A 14,664-nucleotide genomic window follows, 5' to 3' on the forward strand; every position below is an offset into this window, starting at 1 on the left:
AATGCCTTCTATGAAAGAAAGTACAAAAATACAAATACCTGGTAATTTATGCTTGTTCCAATTAAATTGTGGACTTATGTTCAAGTTTGCTGAAGGATGCCAGCTGCATCTGACTTCATGTTATCATATATATTAGACTGTAAATAAAATAGCATTGCTATTACTTAGAGTAAGCATCTGGTAGACTCTGAAATAACTCTTCAGTTTTGCTGTGGTTTTATGCTGAGGGTTCTAAAGAGTATTTTTCTCAGTCTTTCTGTTCTTGTCTTTATACCAAACAAAGAGGCAGTAACAATGAATATAAGGCCCTTTATTTCAGGGAAATAGTTTATAAGAAAAGTGAGATCTTGTTCAATGGTCAGCTCATATATATACCTGGAACTCTTAGAAAAACTGTCGTGGACTCTTTCCCCAAAATGTTGCTCTGGCATATATATTTTATACCATTCCCAATTTTAGAAGATTTTTCATGCTACTAAAAAGAGGCTGGTACCATAAAATTCAGCTCTGCCATACCTGAGTATAACCTTTAAAAAAATTGAGGTGGATGTAATGGCACATGCCTGCAATCCTCACATTCAGAGAGGTTGAGATAGAAGGATCAGAAGTACAATCCCAATCCGAGCAGTTTAACAACTTAGTGAGACCTTATCTCAAAATAAAATAAAATAAAAACTAAAGCAAGGCTGGGGATGTGGTTCAGTTTGAAGATCCGAGTTCAATCCCCATTACAAGAAAGAGAGAAACAGAGACAGAGAGAAAACCAAGGTCTTACAGAGACATTTGTACCCCAGTGTTCAGAGTAGAATTTTTCATAAGATCCAAAAGTGGAAGAAACCCAGGTATCCATGAGCAGATGCTTAAATAAAAAACACATAAAAGACACATAAAAGGAAAATCGGGCATTAGTACGTACTACACTCTGAGTACACAGGAAATGTGCTAGATGAAATAAACAGGCTCAGCCACATATTATGCAGTTTCATATTACATGAGTAAATTATCTAGAATAGCTACACTCATGGATACAGAAAGTAGGATAGAAATTACCAACGGTTTGAGGATGAGGACAAAGTAGTTATTGTCTGATGGATGCAGAGTTTCTGTTTGGGTTGATGAAAATTTCTGGGAATTGATAGTGGTCGTGGCTCCATAACATTGTAAATGCACTTAATGGTACTGAATGGTATACTTGAAATAGTTAAATGCTTTACCATAATAATTAAAATCACATTGAAAAAAGTTTGAGCCTTTAAGCCTGGGTTCCAATCCCAGGTCTACCAGTTAGTATGTATGCCAGGTCAAAAGACCTCATGTCTCTGCATGGCTTTTTGGTTATCTATAAAAATGGGATATTGTTACCGACCTTAGAAGAGCAGTTATGGAAATTAATGTGATTAATGTTCTTGTCATATGGTAATCACCATGTAAAAAAGTAAAAGAACTAACATGTAACAAAATTCAGTAAAACATGTTAAGAATAAAGTATGATATTGCATAGGACTGGTTTTTGCTTATATATAGGTAACAATATTTCATGAAATAATACAAATGCCCTAGAATATTAAAGATGAAGAAACAGGTCATGTCCAGCCCTGCCTAAGTATGTAGAGTCTCTTGTAGGTTTTCCTACTTCTTGTGGAATTTTAATTAATACAGATTTTAAATCCTTGTAGTGTATCTTAATGTAGGTCCTAAGACACACATCTGCAACCACATACACACACACACACACACACTCTGCAGAGAAATACCACATTTACCTGGAATTCAAACATCACACTATATTAACTGGTTGAATCAAAGCCCAATTTGCAGAATCTTGCCAAAAATATCTCTGTCAAGAAAATACCAGATAGAGAAACTGTGCAGAGGGGAAGTGGCATGCCTTACCCAGAGGGCTGTGCTGAGCCAAAACACAGGGACAGCGAGGAAAGTCAGAGATGACAGGAAAGAAGGAGGCAAAAAAAAAAAAAATACCTAACACCCTTCATGAGCCTTGCTCCAGGCCAACATCATGAGTAATGTGGAGCTTGTGACATTCAGGAAAGGTTAAATTTCATTCAATTTCTTGTGCTTTGGAAGATGGGCATCTGCAGAATTCATTGGAAATAATAAAACCATGGGTTCAAGACAAATGATACAGAATTCGGTTATCTGGAAAACTGTGTGATAAAGTGTAGATATTTATATATTCTATTTAGAAAGACACAAATAGCTAAATTATTTATCACTTAAGTTTCTCTGTGATCTGGCTACTTTTATGAGTGTCCAACACTTAGCACAAGGCCGGCCTCACAGTGGACACTCCGGAGTGAATGAATGAGTGAGGGAACTAATGAACGAGTGTAAGAATGAAACTACCTACAGTCTGCATGTCTGCAAAACGTGTATTTCCTGTGTATGAGCAAAGACATCCAAGGTTAAAACTATCGCTTTTCTTTTTTTCAGAGCAGAAACCACTCTCTCGTGACCTTTTATTAGGAAGAGACACCTACAGTGTGACCTATGCCAGTGCCACCGCCACCGCCGCCTCCTTTGCCTCCGCCTCCTCCACCCCTGGCGGCCCCTCCTCCTCCATCGGCACCCCCGGTAAGACCTGTTTTCTCTGTCTGGCCTACTGCGGAGCATGAGCTCATTGGATATGCTTGAACAGAGGGTTTTCCATGTTCACAAGGAGCACTACCTGGCTCTCCTGTGGCAAGTGGATCTTAGGTAGCTGCCTCTTGGTAGTGTTGGAGTTTGACTTCAAACCAGCCCGGCCCAGCTACCTCTGTCCTATATTTCCTGGCAGCAGTAACCTCACCCTCTTCTGTCACCCTCTTCTGTCTGCTGATGGCTGCATGGCTTTCCCTCTGAATCCTCCCGCTTGGTACAGCTTTGTGGCTCTCCCTCAGTAACTTCCCATGTCACTAGAGGGCTCACAGGAGAGACCATGCCTAAGTGCACAGCCGATGAGGCGTTGAGAAGTCCAATACCAGGGTGTCGTTTGGAGGAGAATAATGATAACCTGGGCTCGGTCCCTTAGGTCTAGGTTTAACCAAGTTCAGTGTCCTGTGAAAAGACACCGTGAAATATAAATCGCTCGCTCAAGCTTCTCTGACTACACAAGGCTGCATTCCGTGCTCATCACTTGGTGTCTGTTGGTCTCTATGGGCTTCAGAGTTGGGTTTGGATTTAGAAAGAGCACTGAGAGGCCAGAAATTTTGTTTGGGGATAGGAATTCTCAACCTTGACTCACTGCCGTTTGGGACCAGGTCATTTTTGTTGTAAGAGACTGTGGCAAGTGTTTTAGGCTGTTCAGCAACTGAACTAGCCTCCACCTACTATATACCAATAACACCAACTGTAGAATAAAAAATGTCCCAACACATTGCCAAATGTCTCCTGGTGATAAAATATGCAGAAAGAACAGGAATGCACAGTGAAGTTTCATTGCTGAATTTGACCTCAGAAAGTCAAATTCACAATCATTACAAAGTGATAATCTATTACTGAAATTACAATTTATTACATGAAATGATCAGGTGGGCCTTAAACAGATTTTCTAGCACTGCAAGTACAACTTATAATACTTCTAAATAAAGTACTACAGAATCGATAGCCAGAATAAATTTATTGAAATTCACGTTATGGGAGATTTGAGAGATAGTATCTTTTAAACACTGCTTATGATCCATTTAAGCCCTGATATTTGTGCAGGCCTTTCTGAGGAGTGTTCTCTGGCAGAAAACAATAAACCAGTATTTAGTATACTGTTTCCTATGATAATTAGGTTGTTTTATTTTTGTTTGTTTGTATGATATTAGATGTTGAGCCCAGGGCCTTTGCACTGAACCTATATCTCTAACTTTTCAAAAAATTTTTATTATTTTGAAACAGTGTCTCACTAAATTACTAAGTGGTCCAGGCTGAGCTCCAACTTGTGATCCTCCTGTCTCAGTCTCCCAGAGTGCTAAGATTGCAAGCTTTTGCTACCACATGAAGCCAGGTAGTTTTGTTTTTAAGATTGATCTGGGAATTTAACCCTCAAAGGTTACGTTTTTTTGAGGTCAAAGTCAGCAAGGAAACTTCACTCTGTATTCCTGTTCTTTCTAAATATCTTATCCCCCATCAGGGGCATTTGGCAATACCCTGGGACATTTTTTACTCCTGCAGTTGGTGTTACTAGTTCTTTAAAGGACCCAGAAAGAACTGACACAATGATGTGCACAACAGTACTCTTCATACGAGTGAAAACAAATATACTATACTATTAATTAAAAATTGCATTATGCATGTTGTTAATTAAAAATTACATCTATACTGATTGTGAAATGATAGATATAAAATTATGAATTAACAACAGATCTTTTGTGTATATTGAAATCAGCTATATGTAACATGAATAGCAAATATCAGAAAATAATTTGTTAATGCCAATAATAAAATTTAATATTTTATTAGGAAGTTCATTAGGGAGTTTTTCTTTAAAGATATTAAAGTTCAAAATAGTCCTAAATTTATTAATGTTTTTCATTACTTCCCTCACTGTTTTTCCATCTATCTCATAGAAATGCAGGTTAATTTTGGCAGTGTAAATAACTATGTAAATTTCAATATTCTTTTAGAGACAATTTTTTCTTCAATCTGGAAAATATTTACAAGTACATATTAAATATAAAGAATTAGTGTCTTTAATGCATAAAAAGCTCTTACAGATCAATGCATAAAGGATGGGCACATTAATGAGAAGAAGAAATATTTTGACCTTACTACAGTTGAGTAAATGCAAATCAAACTACATGTTGAACATCTGTTATCAAAAAATCTGAGAAATCTAAAATGTTCCAAAATCTAAAACATTTTAAGCTTTAAGTCCATGTTCAAATTTTTCAGATATTGGATCATTTTGAATTTCATATTTTCAATTAAGGATACATAGCCAGTAAAGTATAACCAAATATTTCAAAATCTGCAAAGTCCAAACTCTGAAACTCTGTGCTCACAGCATTTCAGTTAAGGGATACTCAACCTGTAAAGAGAAACCATTTTCGTTTATTGCTTTGTTAATGATACACTCTAAAGTTTTGCTGGGCTGTGAGGAACAAGGTTCTTATAGTGCTTACTGGGAGGAAAAATTGTTAGAATTCCTTAAGACTCAATTTGTTGATATAGAATAATCCTATAGGAAATGAATATAATCTATTGACCCAGTTTCACTTCAAGCAGTCTTTCTTTAAGTGCCTAATTTTAGGTGTCTGTAAGTCTAGATCCGTATCACTCACTGTACACTAAACTAAAATTAAAATGGATCAAAGATCTAAATGTTGAAACAGAAACACATAATCTGCTAGAAAACAAAATAGTAAAACTCTTAAAGATATAGAAGTAGGGGAGGACTTTCAGAACATAATCCCAACTGCACAAGAAATAATATCAAGAATCAACAAAAATGGGATCACCTCAAATTAAAAAGCTTCTACACAGCAAAGGAAACAACCAACAGAGTGAAGTGACAATTTACATATGGGAAAAAATTGCCAGCTACTCTTCATACAAAATATAAAGAACTCAAAAAAAAAAAAAAAAAAAAAAAGACTAGACCCTTAAAAAGGACCCAGTCAAAAATGAACAACTGAAATGGATACTTCTCAGAAGAACACGTACAAATAGGCAATGAGTGCATGAAAAATTGTTCAACTTCTTTGGCCATTAGAGAAGTACAAATTAAAGCAACACTGATATTCTACCTTACTCTGGTAAGAATGGCTGTTATTGAGGCACCAAATAATTACAAATGCTGGTGAGACTGCAGGAAAAATGGAACATTTTTACATTGTTGGTGAGAATGTAAACTAGTAGAACCACTATGGAAGGCAATATAGAAATTCTTCAAAACTTAAAATAGGAATCCTATTTGACCCAGCTCTCCTCCTTCTGCGTTTCTTCCCAACAGAACTAAAGATATCATGCATGTTCAGGGATGCATACATAACCACGTTTACAGCAACACGTTTACATAGCAAAATCTTAGAAGTGGCATCTGTGTCCATCAACAGATGAATGAATAAAGAAAATTTGGTCTTTACACACAATGACATAAAAATTCACCGCAAAGGAGGATAAACTTGAGTCATTATAGGAACCTTTGTTCTCTCCCCACAAAGGAAACCATAATGTTAAGTGAAATAACCTCAAGGAAAAAGACACTATGGTAACTACTATTAAGTCAGGTTATAAGGTGGTGAAGTACTAGGTTATTGAAACAGTCATGCTGTGACCTCTATTATTATATTGTTATGTCCTGTTTTATCTCAATCTCCCCCTTATTGTTTCAAAAAAAATTATTTAGTCATTTCTTATGTTTGTCTTAATTAAAGAAATAATTCAAAAAAATTAGGATATATAAATAGTAACTCTTTTCGATTTCCTATTAACTTGTTTTGAAGTCCTGTAGTACTCCCACGATCTTGTTTTGACTGATTAGACTCTGTTCCATTCTATATGATAGTATCAAGTTTGAAGACATAGGCAACTACTTTGAAGACAATAAGATTCACTAAGATACCCATTCTGGTTTGACTATTGTCTTCTTTGGAAGTCCTGTAATGTTTACAATGCCTAAGTTTTATTGGTCTTGTTCTCTACTGTTTTGTCCAACTTTATAATATCTAATAAGATAGACAATTCTTTTTAAGGAAACAAGGGACAACGTTGATAACCATTGTTGATAAACTTGTACTCTGTTCTACACCATGTGCTACGTCTATCCTTGGTATTGACTGACAGCTTTGTTTTGCCATATTTGACTGTATTCTTCCCCCCCCCCCAAAGAAAGTAATAAGCACTAAGGAGTAATAAAATCCAAGATGTGTAAATTTTGTTGTAAAAAAGAGAGGGAAAAAAAAAAAAAGAAAAGGAGCTCTAACGGATATAACAGCAAGTGTGTTTGGGAGTGTTAAATAGCTGACTTTATCAATGTTTTTGGAACATTGAACACAGCTGTTTGCAGTCTCCCTGTTTGAATGTCCACCTTGTGTTCTTTGATACTGTGATTTGAGGAACTATTTTCAAGAAAATAGTGTGTAATCTACTAGCAGGTAATTTCTTACTGTTATGGTGTTTTGTTTTGTTTTGTTTTGTTTTGTTTTGTTTTGTTTTGTTTTGTAGTTCTGTATTGCGTGTACCCTTACGCCGCTTTGGTTTGTTTTGTGTTTTTCTCTTTTTCCTCTTAAATTAAAAAAAAAAAAATAACCTTTGTTCCTGTCCCCACCTTGAGACCATAATGTTAAGTGAAATAACTCATACACACAAGCTTAAATATTACATATGATAAACCCAAAATGTAAAGAATGAAATAAAAGACAGATAATAAGAAATAGGAAGACAGATCTTTTTTCAAATGAGAGGAGGACCAAGAGATGGAGAGAAGGCAAAGGAAGAAGATGAGAAAGATATGTTGTTTACATGTACCAGCTTCCTTCAAGGAATGTAATTATTATGTGCTGCCAACATGTACTAATAAAAAATAAAATCCGGTGAATGCAGGGTCAGAATACGGTCTTAAGCAAAGTGCTATTTCCCTCAAAAAGAATTCATCTCATTAGTGGACCTGCATTTTTAAAATTAGCTCAATAATTATTAGTATAGTTTGAACTTTGGCAGTTATATTTTATGAAAGTTTGTTTTCTCTGGTTATGTGAGTACATACATACATACTGTCCTTGATTTTGCCTCTTGGGCTATAATACTTGAAATATTTACTGTCTTCTCTTTCCCCAAACAAGCTTGCCAACACCTGTCCCGCAGCCAGCTGGCCTCCTCCAGCCCTCCATTCGTCACCAGCAACCAGGAGCCTTGCCACACTCACGTGGGACCCTGTCCCTCCTCTCGTTGCTTCAGGGGCTGCCCGTTCACTCTTCACTATAGCCCTCCTCACCCTGCATGGCGTGACCTCTGCCTGCTCCTGGGATTCCCCACACTTACAGCTCTTCTTTCTGCCTTGTACCTGCCAGGTTCAGCCCAGAGGTCACCTCCTCCCACTCTACACTGGCTCCTATACATACTTTAAAAACCCTCCTTCAGGGAAGTGACCAGCTTTTAATTCCATTTTTATTTGCCTGGAGTCTATACTTGATAGTTTGTGGTCTCTTGTGTGCCTTCTTTTTGTTGGGCTTGTAGAAGGCACTTAGCTCATTGAATGAATAAATGAATAACTGTATAAAAGGATTGAGAAATAGGGTTAAAATTTCTCATCACCAGGGTGCAGGACTCTGAACATCTGTGCTGTTGATGAAAGAATTTTTTCAGTGGTAAAAGTGCAGTGACATTTTGCTGGGATAGGGAAGAGAGAGTGTGCTCAACTCAAAATACAACCTGCACAAATGGAAATTTGTAGCCAAGGAACAAAGAGAGGGGCTCAATGGAGGGAAAGTGAATAAAAAGGAACATTAGAATCAAGACGGAATGGGGATAAACTGACCAACCAGGATTCTTCTGTGAAATGGGCCAAAGAGATCTAGCATCTCCAAGGGGCTAATGAAGGTAAAGGAACGGGGTCAGATGTAGTGGATTATCAGGTACTGAGGGTTCAGGGAGGGAGCAGTATTGCTGAAATGACTTAGCAACGTTCTGGAGAACTTTTCAAGGAAATACACAGATAGGTCTAAGAGAGGTTTTGGAAGCCAGACTAAACTTCTGTCAAACAGAAGTGGAAAGATTTCTCTCTCTTTCCTTTATTCCCCTTTCCTGCCTCCATCCCCTGCTCACCTCTTATGCATATCTTCACTAGTTTTCCAAGAAAATAGGAAAAGAGGAAGGAGGAGAAAGGCAGAGAAGCTGCCACAGCTTTGGAGCGAGCTTTTGCTAAGCCAAAGGCACAGGCAGCCTTTCCTTTCCTTTGCCTGCCGCCGGCCTCCCTCTCTTTTTAGATCTACTCCTTCGTGTCATCCCTTTAAAATCTTGTTACAGTATCAAAATAGGTTCCCTTATCATGAAATCACTGTCATTGCTTTGTGTGTAAGATGTAAATTTCTAAAAATCTCTATAGAAAATACAGTACTCTTCATTTTTGAAAGGCAGGGTAATTTTACTGAACTTTTCAAGTGTTTTTGTGGGTCTCTCTCTCTCTTTCTCTCTGTCTCTCTGTCTCTCTCTTTCTATCTCTGTCTGTCTCTGCCTGTCTCTGTCTGTCTCTGTCTCTGTCTCTGTCGCTGTCTCTCTCTCTCTCTCTCTCTCTCTCTCTCTCTCTCTCTCTCTCTGTGTGTGTGTGTGTGTGTGTGTGTGAGAGAGAGAGAGAGAGAGAGACTGACTGAGGATTAAACCTAGAGATCACTGAGTTACATCCTCAGCTCTTTTATTATATTTTTTAGACAACATAAGGTTGCTAAGTTTTCCAGGCTGGCCTCAAACTTGTGATCATCTTCCTGGGCTAGGATTGCAGGTGTGTATCCCTACACCTGGCTTTCAAATATTCTTTGACCTCCCTCATATCTAAGTGCACTAATGTCTACAGTGAATGAATAAATTCCTTGAGGACCTCAGAATTCTGTTTTCTTGGTACGTTTCCATAGGATGCTTGGTGAACCCTACCCTGATAGAGCAAATCTATGTGTCACTGACCAGCTTATAGATTTTGCAGCTGGGTTGCCCAGGCAGAGCTTTACTATAGGGTTAATGGTTATAGCATATATGCTTACTTATAAAATAGATTTTTTTAAATTTTTGTGGCATTATGTTTTTATGTTGCCATTCAAGCTGAAACAGTCTCAGAAGGAAGCGGTTGTGCTGGGCTGGCCATACCACATAATTTCATCCACAAGTGGAAAGTGCCTTGATAATTGTCATGGGAAAGCCAGGTCATGATGCTGTGAGGCAGTCCTTGGCTCTGCTTCTGGGTCCTTTGTGGCTTCAGTGAAAGAATTTAGTCAAGACACATAGGTGACCCCATAGAAACATAGTTAGAGTTTATTGTAAAACAAACAGAGATTTAGGCCTTCAAGCAAGAAGGTGCCAGGTAGGATATCTTTTATGCACAGAAGAATTATTCCTGGGATTTAGTCAAATATGGTGACAAATAGGACTTTTTTTTATATAAACAAGAGTTACCTTTGGCGTTTAGGAAAGTTACGATGATTATGATGCTGCACAACATTTTTCTTAGAGGTTATTTTAGAATTTCAAAATGTCTTGCTTGTTCTTTTCAGAAAGTCAGTTTTCCCTCAGGGAGTTAATCACGTATGAAATTTGGGAAAGAAAGAAATTTACATATGAAGGAAAAAGTTCTGATTTAAATCAGATGTCAGCCCAAAGTAGAAGAGTTTTTAAATAATCCTCTTTCTGATATCATTGGACCATAGCGCGTGGCAACCAGGAATGCTGAATGCCTTGTTTTGGAAATAGCCAGGTGACCAGGTATTGGAGTAAATGTACACAGTGTGTAACCTTAAAATGTCATTGTGCTCCCTGGAGTCATTTGGGATTATAATCACTAATTAGTGATTATAAATATATAATTTATACGTCACTGAGATCTCTGCTTCTTCATTTGAATATAACTGGCAAAGCATGCTATTTTGGACCCTCTTTGTCCCTCAAGCCTGCTAATGTTCTATTACGTGCCTTTACCAGGAAAAGCCAACCTCTAAGAAGGAAGACTCCATGCTGCCATGCATTCCTGCCTGTTCGTTCTGGGGTGATATTTCAGAATAATACAAAGTGAAAACTACGAGAAGCCTGTCTTGGCCCTTTGCTATTTTGTCCCTCATTACTGTTTGCTACAGACTTTGTTTGCATCCAAGAAGCTCAGCAGCATGGTTTCTCTCCTTATAGTCTTTGTATTGCATGATTCATGAGCAAAGTAGACTTTCCCGGGTTGGAAATATCAACTGTGACTCATGTGGAAAGGTTTTCCCACCATCTCTGGGACGCAAAGGCTCATGGTGTAGAAAAGCACACCAAACTGTGCAAGGCGATATGGAAAAATAGTTTTCTCTGAAGTCCCATGGGAGACTTGGAGTCTTGTGTTTCCTGTTGTTTAAAAAAATGCAAGAGTGGGGAACACTTGGTGGAAGGGCACTTAGTAGACCTGCATATACACTACGTTCTGGAAGAGGTCATTTGCGTGTTTACTGGTATATTTGAAATGAGAGACTTAAAAATTCTTAAATACTGTCATGCACATAGGTTCTGATACTGTAGTACTTTGATTAGTGTCACTATGAGGGATTGAAGACATTTATCTATGATTGACACTGGACAGTGGAATAAGGAAAGGCTTATGCATTCTGTAATGCAATTAGGGTGGTATTAAGTTGACATTTGGTCTGCAAAACGACGCCTTTGTCTTCAAAATTTTGAAAACTTGATTCTTCTCTTCTTTGTTGGTTTTCACTGGGAGCAGTCAGGGCACTCTGGTGAAAACCAAGCCATCTTGGAAGCAGTTTCCCCATCTGTAAGAGAGAGAGAGAGATGTGTCAGGGCCTGCCACTCATACTTCCAAAGGGCCATTCAGGACTACACTGGAGCACGTTTCTTCTTTCAAGCTGCGCGGAGGGTAGGGTGGCAGGGACAAAAAGGAAAAGTCTTGTGGTTTTATGCAAGATGTGGGGATCGGGCACTGATAATGCCTGAGACTGGCAGAAAAGCCTGAAGGTGCTTATGAAAGGCCTTTACCCAGTGTCACAGGAGCCCAGGACCCAGAGCCACTCCCACGCTGCATGTGAGCCGAGGCTTCAGCAAGAAGGGGACATGCGATACAATGCCAAGGGTGACCCTTGGATGTGGCCCATTTCCGCAGCAGTGAGCTTTCATCCCTGAAAGTTTCCACCCAGATCTTCAGGCTGTTTGCCTTTGAAATCATTTGAAATTCCAGCATAACTAAGGATTCCTAGAAAACTGCTAGAGAGCAGTTCCTCCCCTCCTGGGGTTTTTCTCTTCAGCACACTCAGCTGTGCTTAGAAAGGGCACCACCATTTGAAGATTTGAATGTGGGAGTGTCTGGGGACATGTACCACTTCCCTTGCTAACTTCTCTTGCCTTCTTCACCTTACTTATCATAAAACAAAAGCAAAAACAGAGGGGAAAAACCTGTTCAAGTCTGGTTATGTTAGCAAGCAGTCATGCAGCCCTGACCAGGCAGAAAAGGCTGGAGGTGTGACACATGACCACCGCCCTGCAGACAGGTGGCACCAGCCTGCAGGCCCTGTTTCCTAGAATGCTGACTAAAAGGACAGGTCCGTGAAATGAAGTGAGAAAAACAGGGTGTGCATAGGCAGTAGGTCCCAGTAGCACAAAAGAAAACGTGTTCACCCATCTGAGCCCAGAGGAAGACTGAAAAGACCACACCACAGATGTCATCACTGGGTGTCCAGAGTCAGCAGGGATGTCAGGTAGTATATATTTTCTTTGCTGTATGGTTCTGCATTTTCTTAAATATCCCCATAGAATATTTATTTTTACTTCTATAATTAGATAATTAAGAAAAAGGAATGAATGAAAGGGAATGAATGATAATTTGCAAATTGACTGAATTGGACTGTGTTATAGTATACTAATAATAGCACACATCTCCTGAAAGTTCTTGTGCTGCATGTACTATGCTAAGCAGATAACGTGGGATTACCTAAATCCATGTTCAGAGTCCACTGAGTTCAGTCACTCTTTTATAGCTGAGGAACTGAAGCACAGGGAGGGCACTGCCATGCCCAGTGTCACACAGCTAATAAGTGGTAGAGGCTGGATTCCTTCCCAGGCTCTCTGACTGCAGGTCCCAATTGTTCTATGCCCTCTAGCCTTCAAATGTACGTACTGCCTTAAGCAGTCCTGACTGTAGGCGTCTAACACTTACTGTAGGACTTACTGTGAGCTTTTCTTTGTCTAAGTGCTTAGCACATATGAACTGAGTTACTCTTCACAGGACCCCTTCACAGCAGGTGATGTTGTTATTCTCATTTTGTGGATAAACTCAGTGAGGCATAGAGGAGGAAACACCTTATGCAGGGCACACAACTCCTGGATGTATGGATTTGCCCTCTGGCAGAATGGCCAGATATAAACGCAATGGATGTTCTGTCTACTGAGATTTTCAGGAAGCAGTTCTCAGGGATTTCTTCTGCCTCTTTGAATCTAGCACCAGGAAGTCAATGAATCACACTCCCCTAACCTCCGGGGAAGCTTCCAAATTTCCGTCCTGTATTCTCAAACTGCTCCTAAAATTATTCTTTTTTCTTTCTTTCTTTTCTTTCCTCTTTACTTCTATAATTAGATACTTAAGAAGAGGGATGAATGAAAGCTGAGGAACTGAAGCACAGAGAGGGCCCTACCTTTTACTATTCTTTTTTTCTTTGTAGTTTCATTATTTTTCCCACTTGCTCTTTGGTTTCCCCCTTTAAATACAAACAAAAATACTGCAAGTTATACTCTAAGTAGAACCCAGAGTTTAGCCCCAGAGTGTCAACATTGAAGAAGTGGGCACAGTGCAAGAAATTGATTTGTGTCTTGTCTTTAGCTTACAGCTGCCTGGAGATGAGCTCAGGAAGAGAGAGTCTCTGATGTCACCTAGGCACACGGTGGGGCAGGGAGGAGTAAAACTTAAGCCTTGTGACAGCAGACTTTGACCTTTACCTTGAGGAAGCCACTGTGCTGGTTTACTGAGGCCTGGCTGCACAGAGGCCCTGAGACTCTGCTGTTGAAGATCTTAGAATCCAAATCCAGGGAAACCTGAGATCTTCATGGCTCACTACTCAGTCATGGAAATGTTGGCTGTAGAACTGGATTCTGATTCCCAGACAAGAAACTTGAATGATATATTGCTCTTCATTAAATATTTCCTGCCTGGGGGTTCCTTGTTGTCTTATCTGAATTAGTCCTCTTTCATCCTCTAAGGTCACTTCTCTGATCATTGGAGCTCTCTCCTGAACAGGCAAGAGTTGGGTGAAGGAGAGAGAGAGTCTTGGGGCCAGCGGCCACACGGTAGCTGACGAGTCACTCAGAGATGGAGGTCTGTGCATAGGTCAGTGCCTGGTGCCTAGCAGGTACCTAGCATCAGTACCTGCCAGTACCTAACATTACTTCCTGCAATGGCGAATGTACTGATGCTACTGTAAGTCACCAAGTTAACCTGCTAGCCAACTACCCAGCCACTACTTTACCTCTTTCACCTACCTAACCTTCGAAAATAAGAATGCATTCTATGTTGTGTTGTATAAAATATCAACACATTCAAATTTTAGTAAGAATAGTTTATAACAAAAGTGTAGTTTTATTAGAAATAATAATTTTGGGTCAGCAACAATTAACACTTGGATGGGTTTTTTTTTAAGCCATAAAATACAATTACAAAATCTTTCCCATGTCAGTTTATTACTGTTTCCTTTGAGAATAAACCTGTACCTTTTCCTTTTATAAAAAAATTAAAAACCCATAGGAAGTACAAAGTGTGCCTGTTTTGTCAGTAGTATCCATAGATTTCTATGTTTCTGGATTTGTTCACAACAGAGGAGTTGGAATGTGTTTTCCATTTGGTGCAAACAGGATTCCACTGGTGGCACACAGAGTAATTAAAACACATTGTGCTCCACAGACCTCTGTTCAGCACTCATTGTCCTCAGTTGCCGGTAGGGATCCTGGAGAATTGAAGCCTGGTGTATGATAAGCAAAGCACAGGTTTTAGAGTCGTTCCAG

At 39.1% G+C, this 14,664-nt stretch overlaps 1 protein-coding gene across 2 annotated transcripts in view; it reads left to right on the forward strand.

Annotated features, from left to right (window-relative positions):
- Wipf3 (WAS/WASL interacting protein family member 3) overlaps positions 1 to 14,664 on the forward strand; it is an 87,052-nt gene that overhangs the window by 24,570 nt on the left and 47,818 nt on the right. For both annotated transcript variants that reach the window (XM_003467950.4, XM_005002841.3), the window contains exon 2: positions 2,452 to 2,592. In XM_003467950.4, coding sequence (XP_003467998.1) covers positions 2,509 to 2,592 — 84 coding nt within the window. In that variant the 5' untranslated portion in view covers positions 2,452 to 2,508. The remainder of the gene's footprint in view (positions 1 to 2,451; positions 2,593 to 14,664) is intronic.

This window comes from Cavia porcellus, unplaced genomic scaffold (genome assembly GCF_034190915.1).
Source record: "Cavia porcellus strain 051 isolate PalLab524CR breed Dunkin Hartley unplaced genomic scaffold, mCavPor4.1 scaffold_2, whole genome shotgun sequence".
Classification (NCBI taxonomy): Eukaryota; Metazoa; Chordata; class Mammalia; order Rodentia; family Caviidae; genus Cavia; species Cavia porcellus.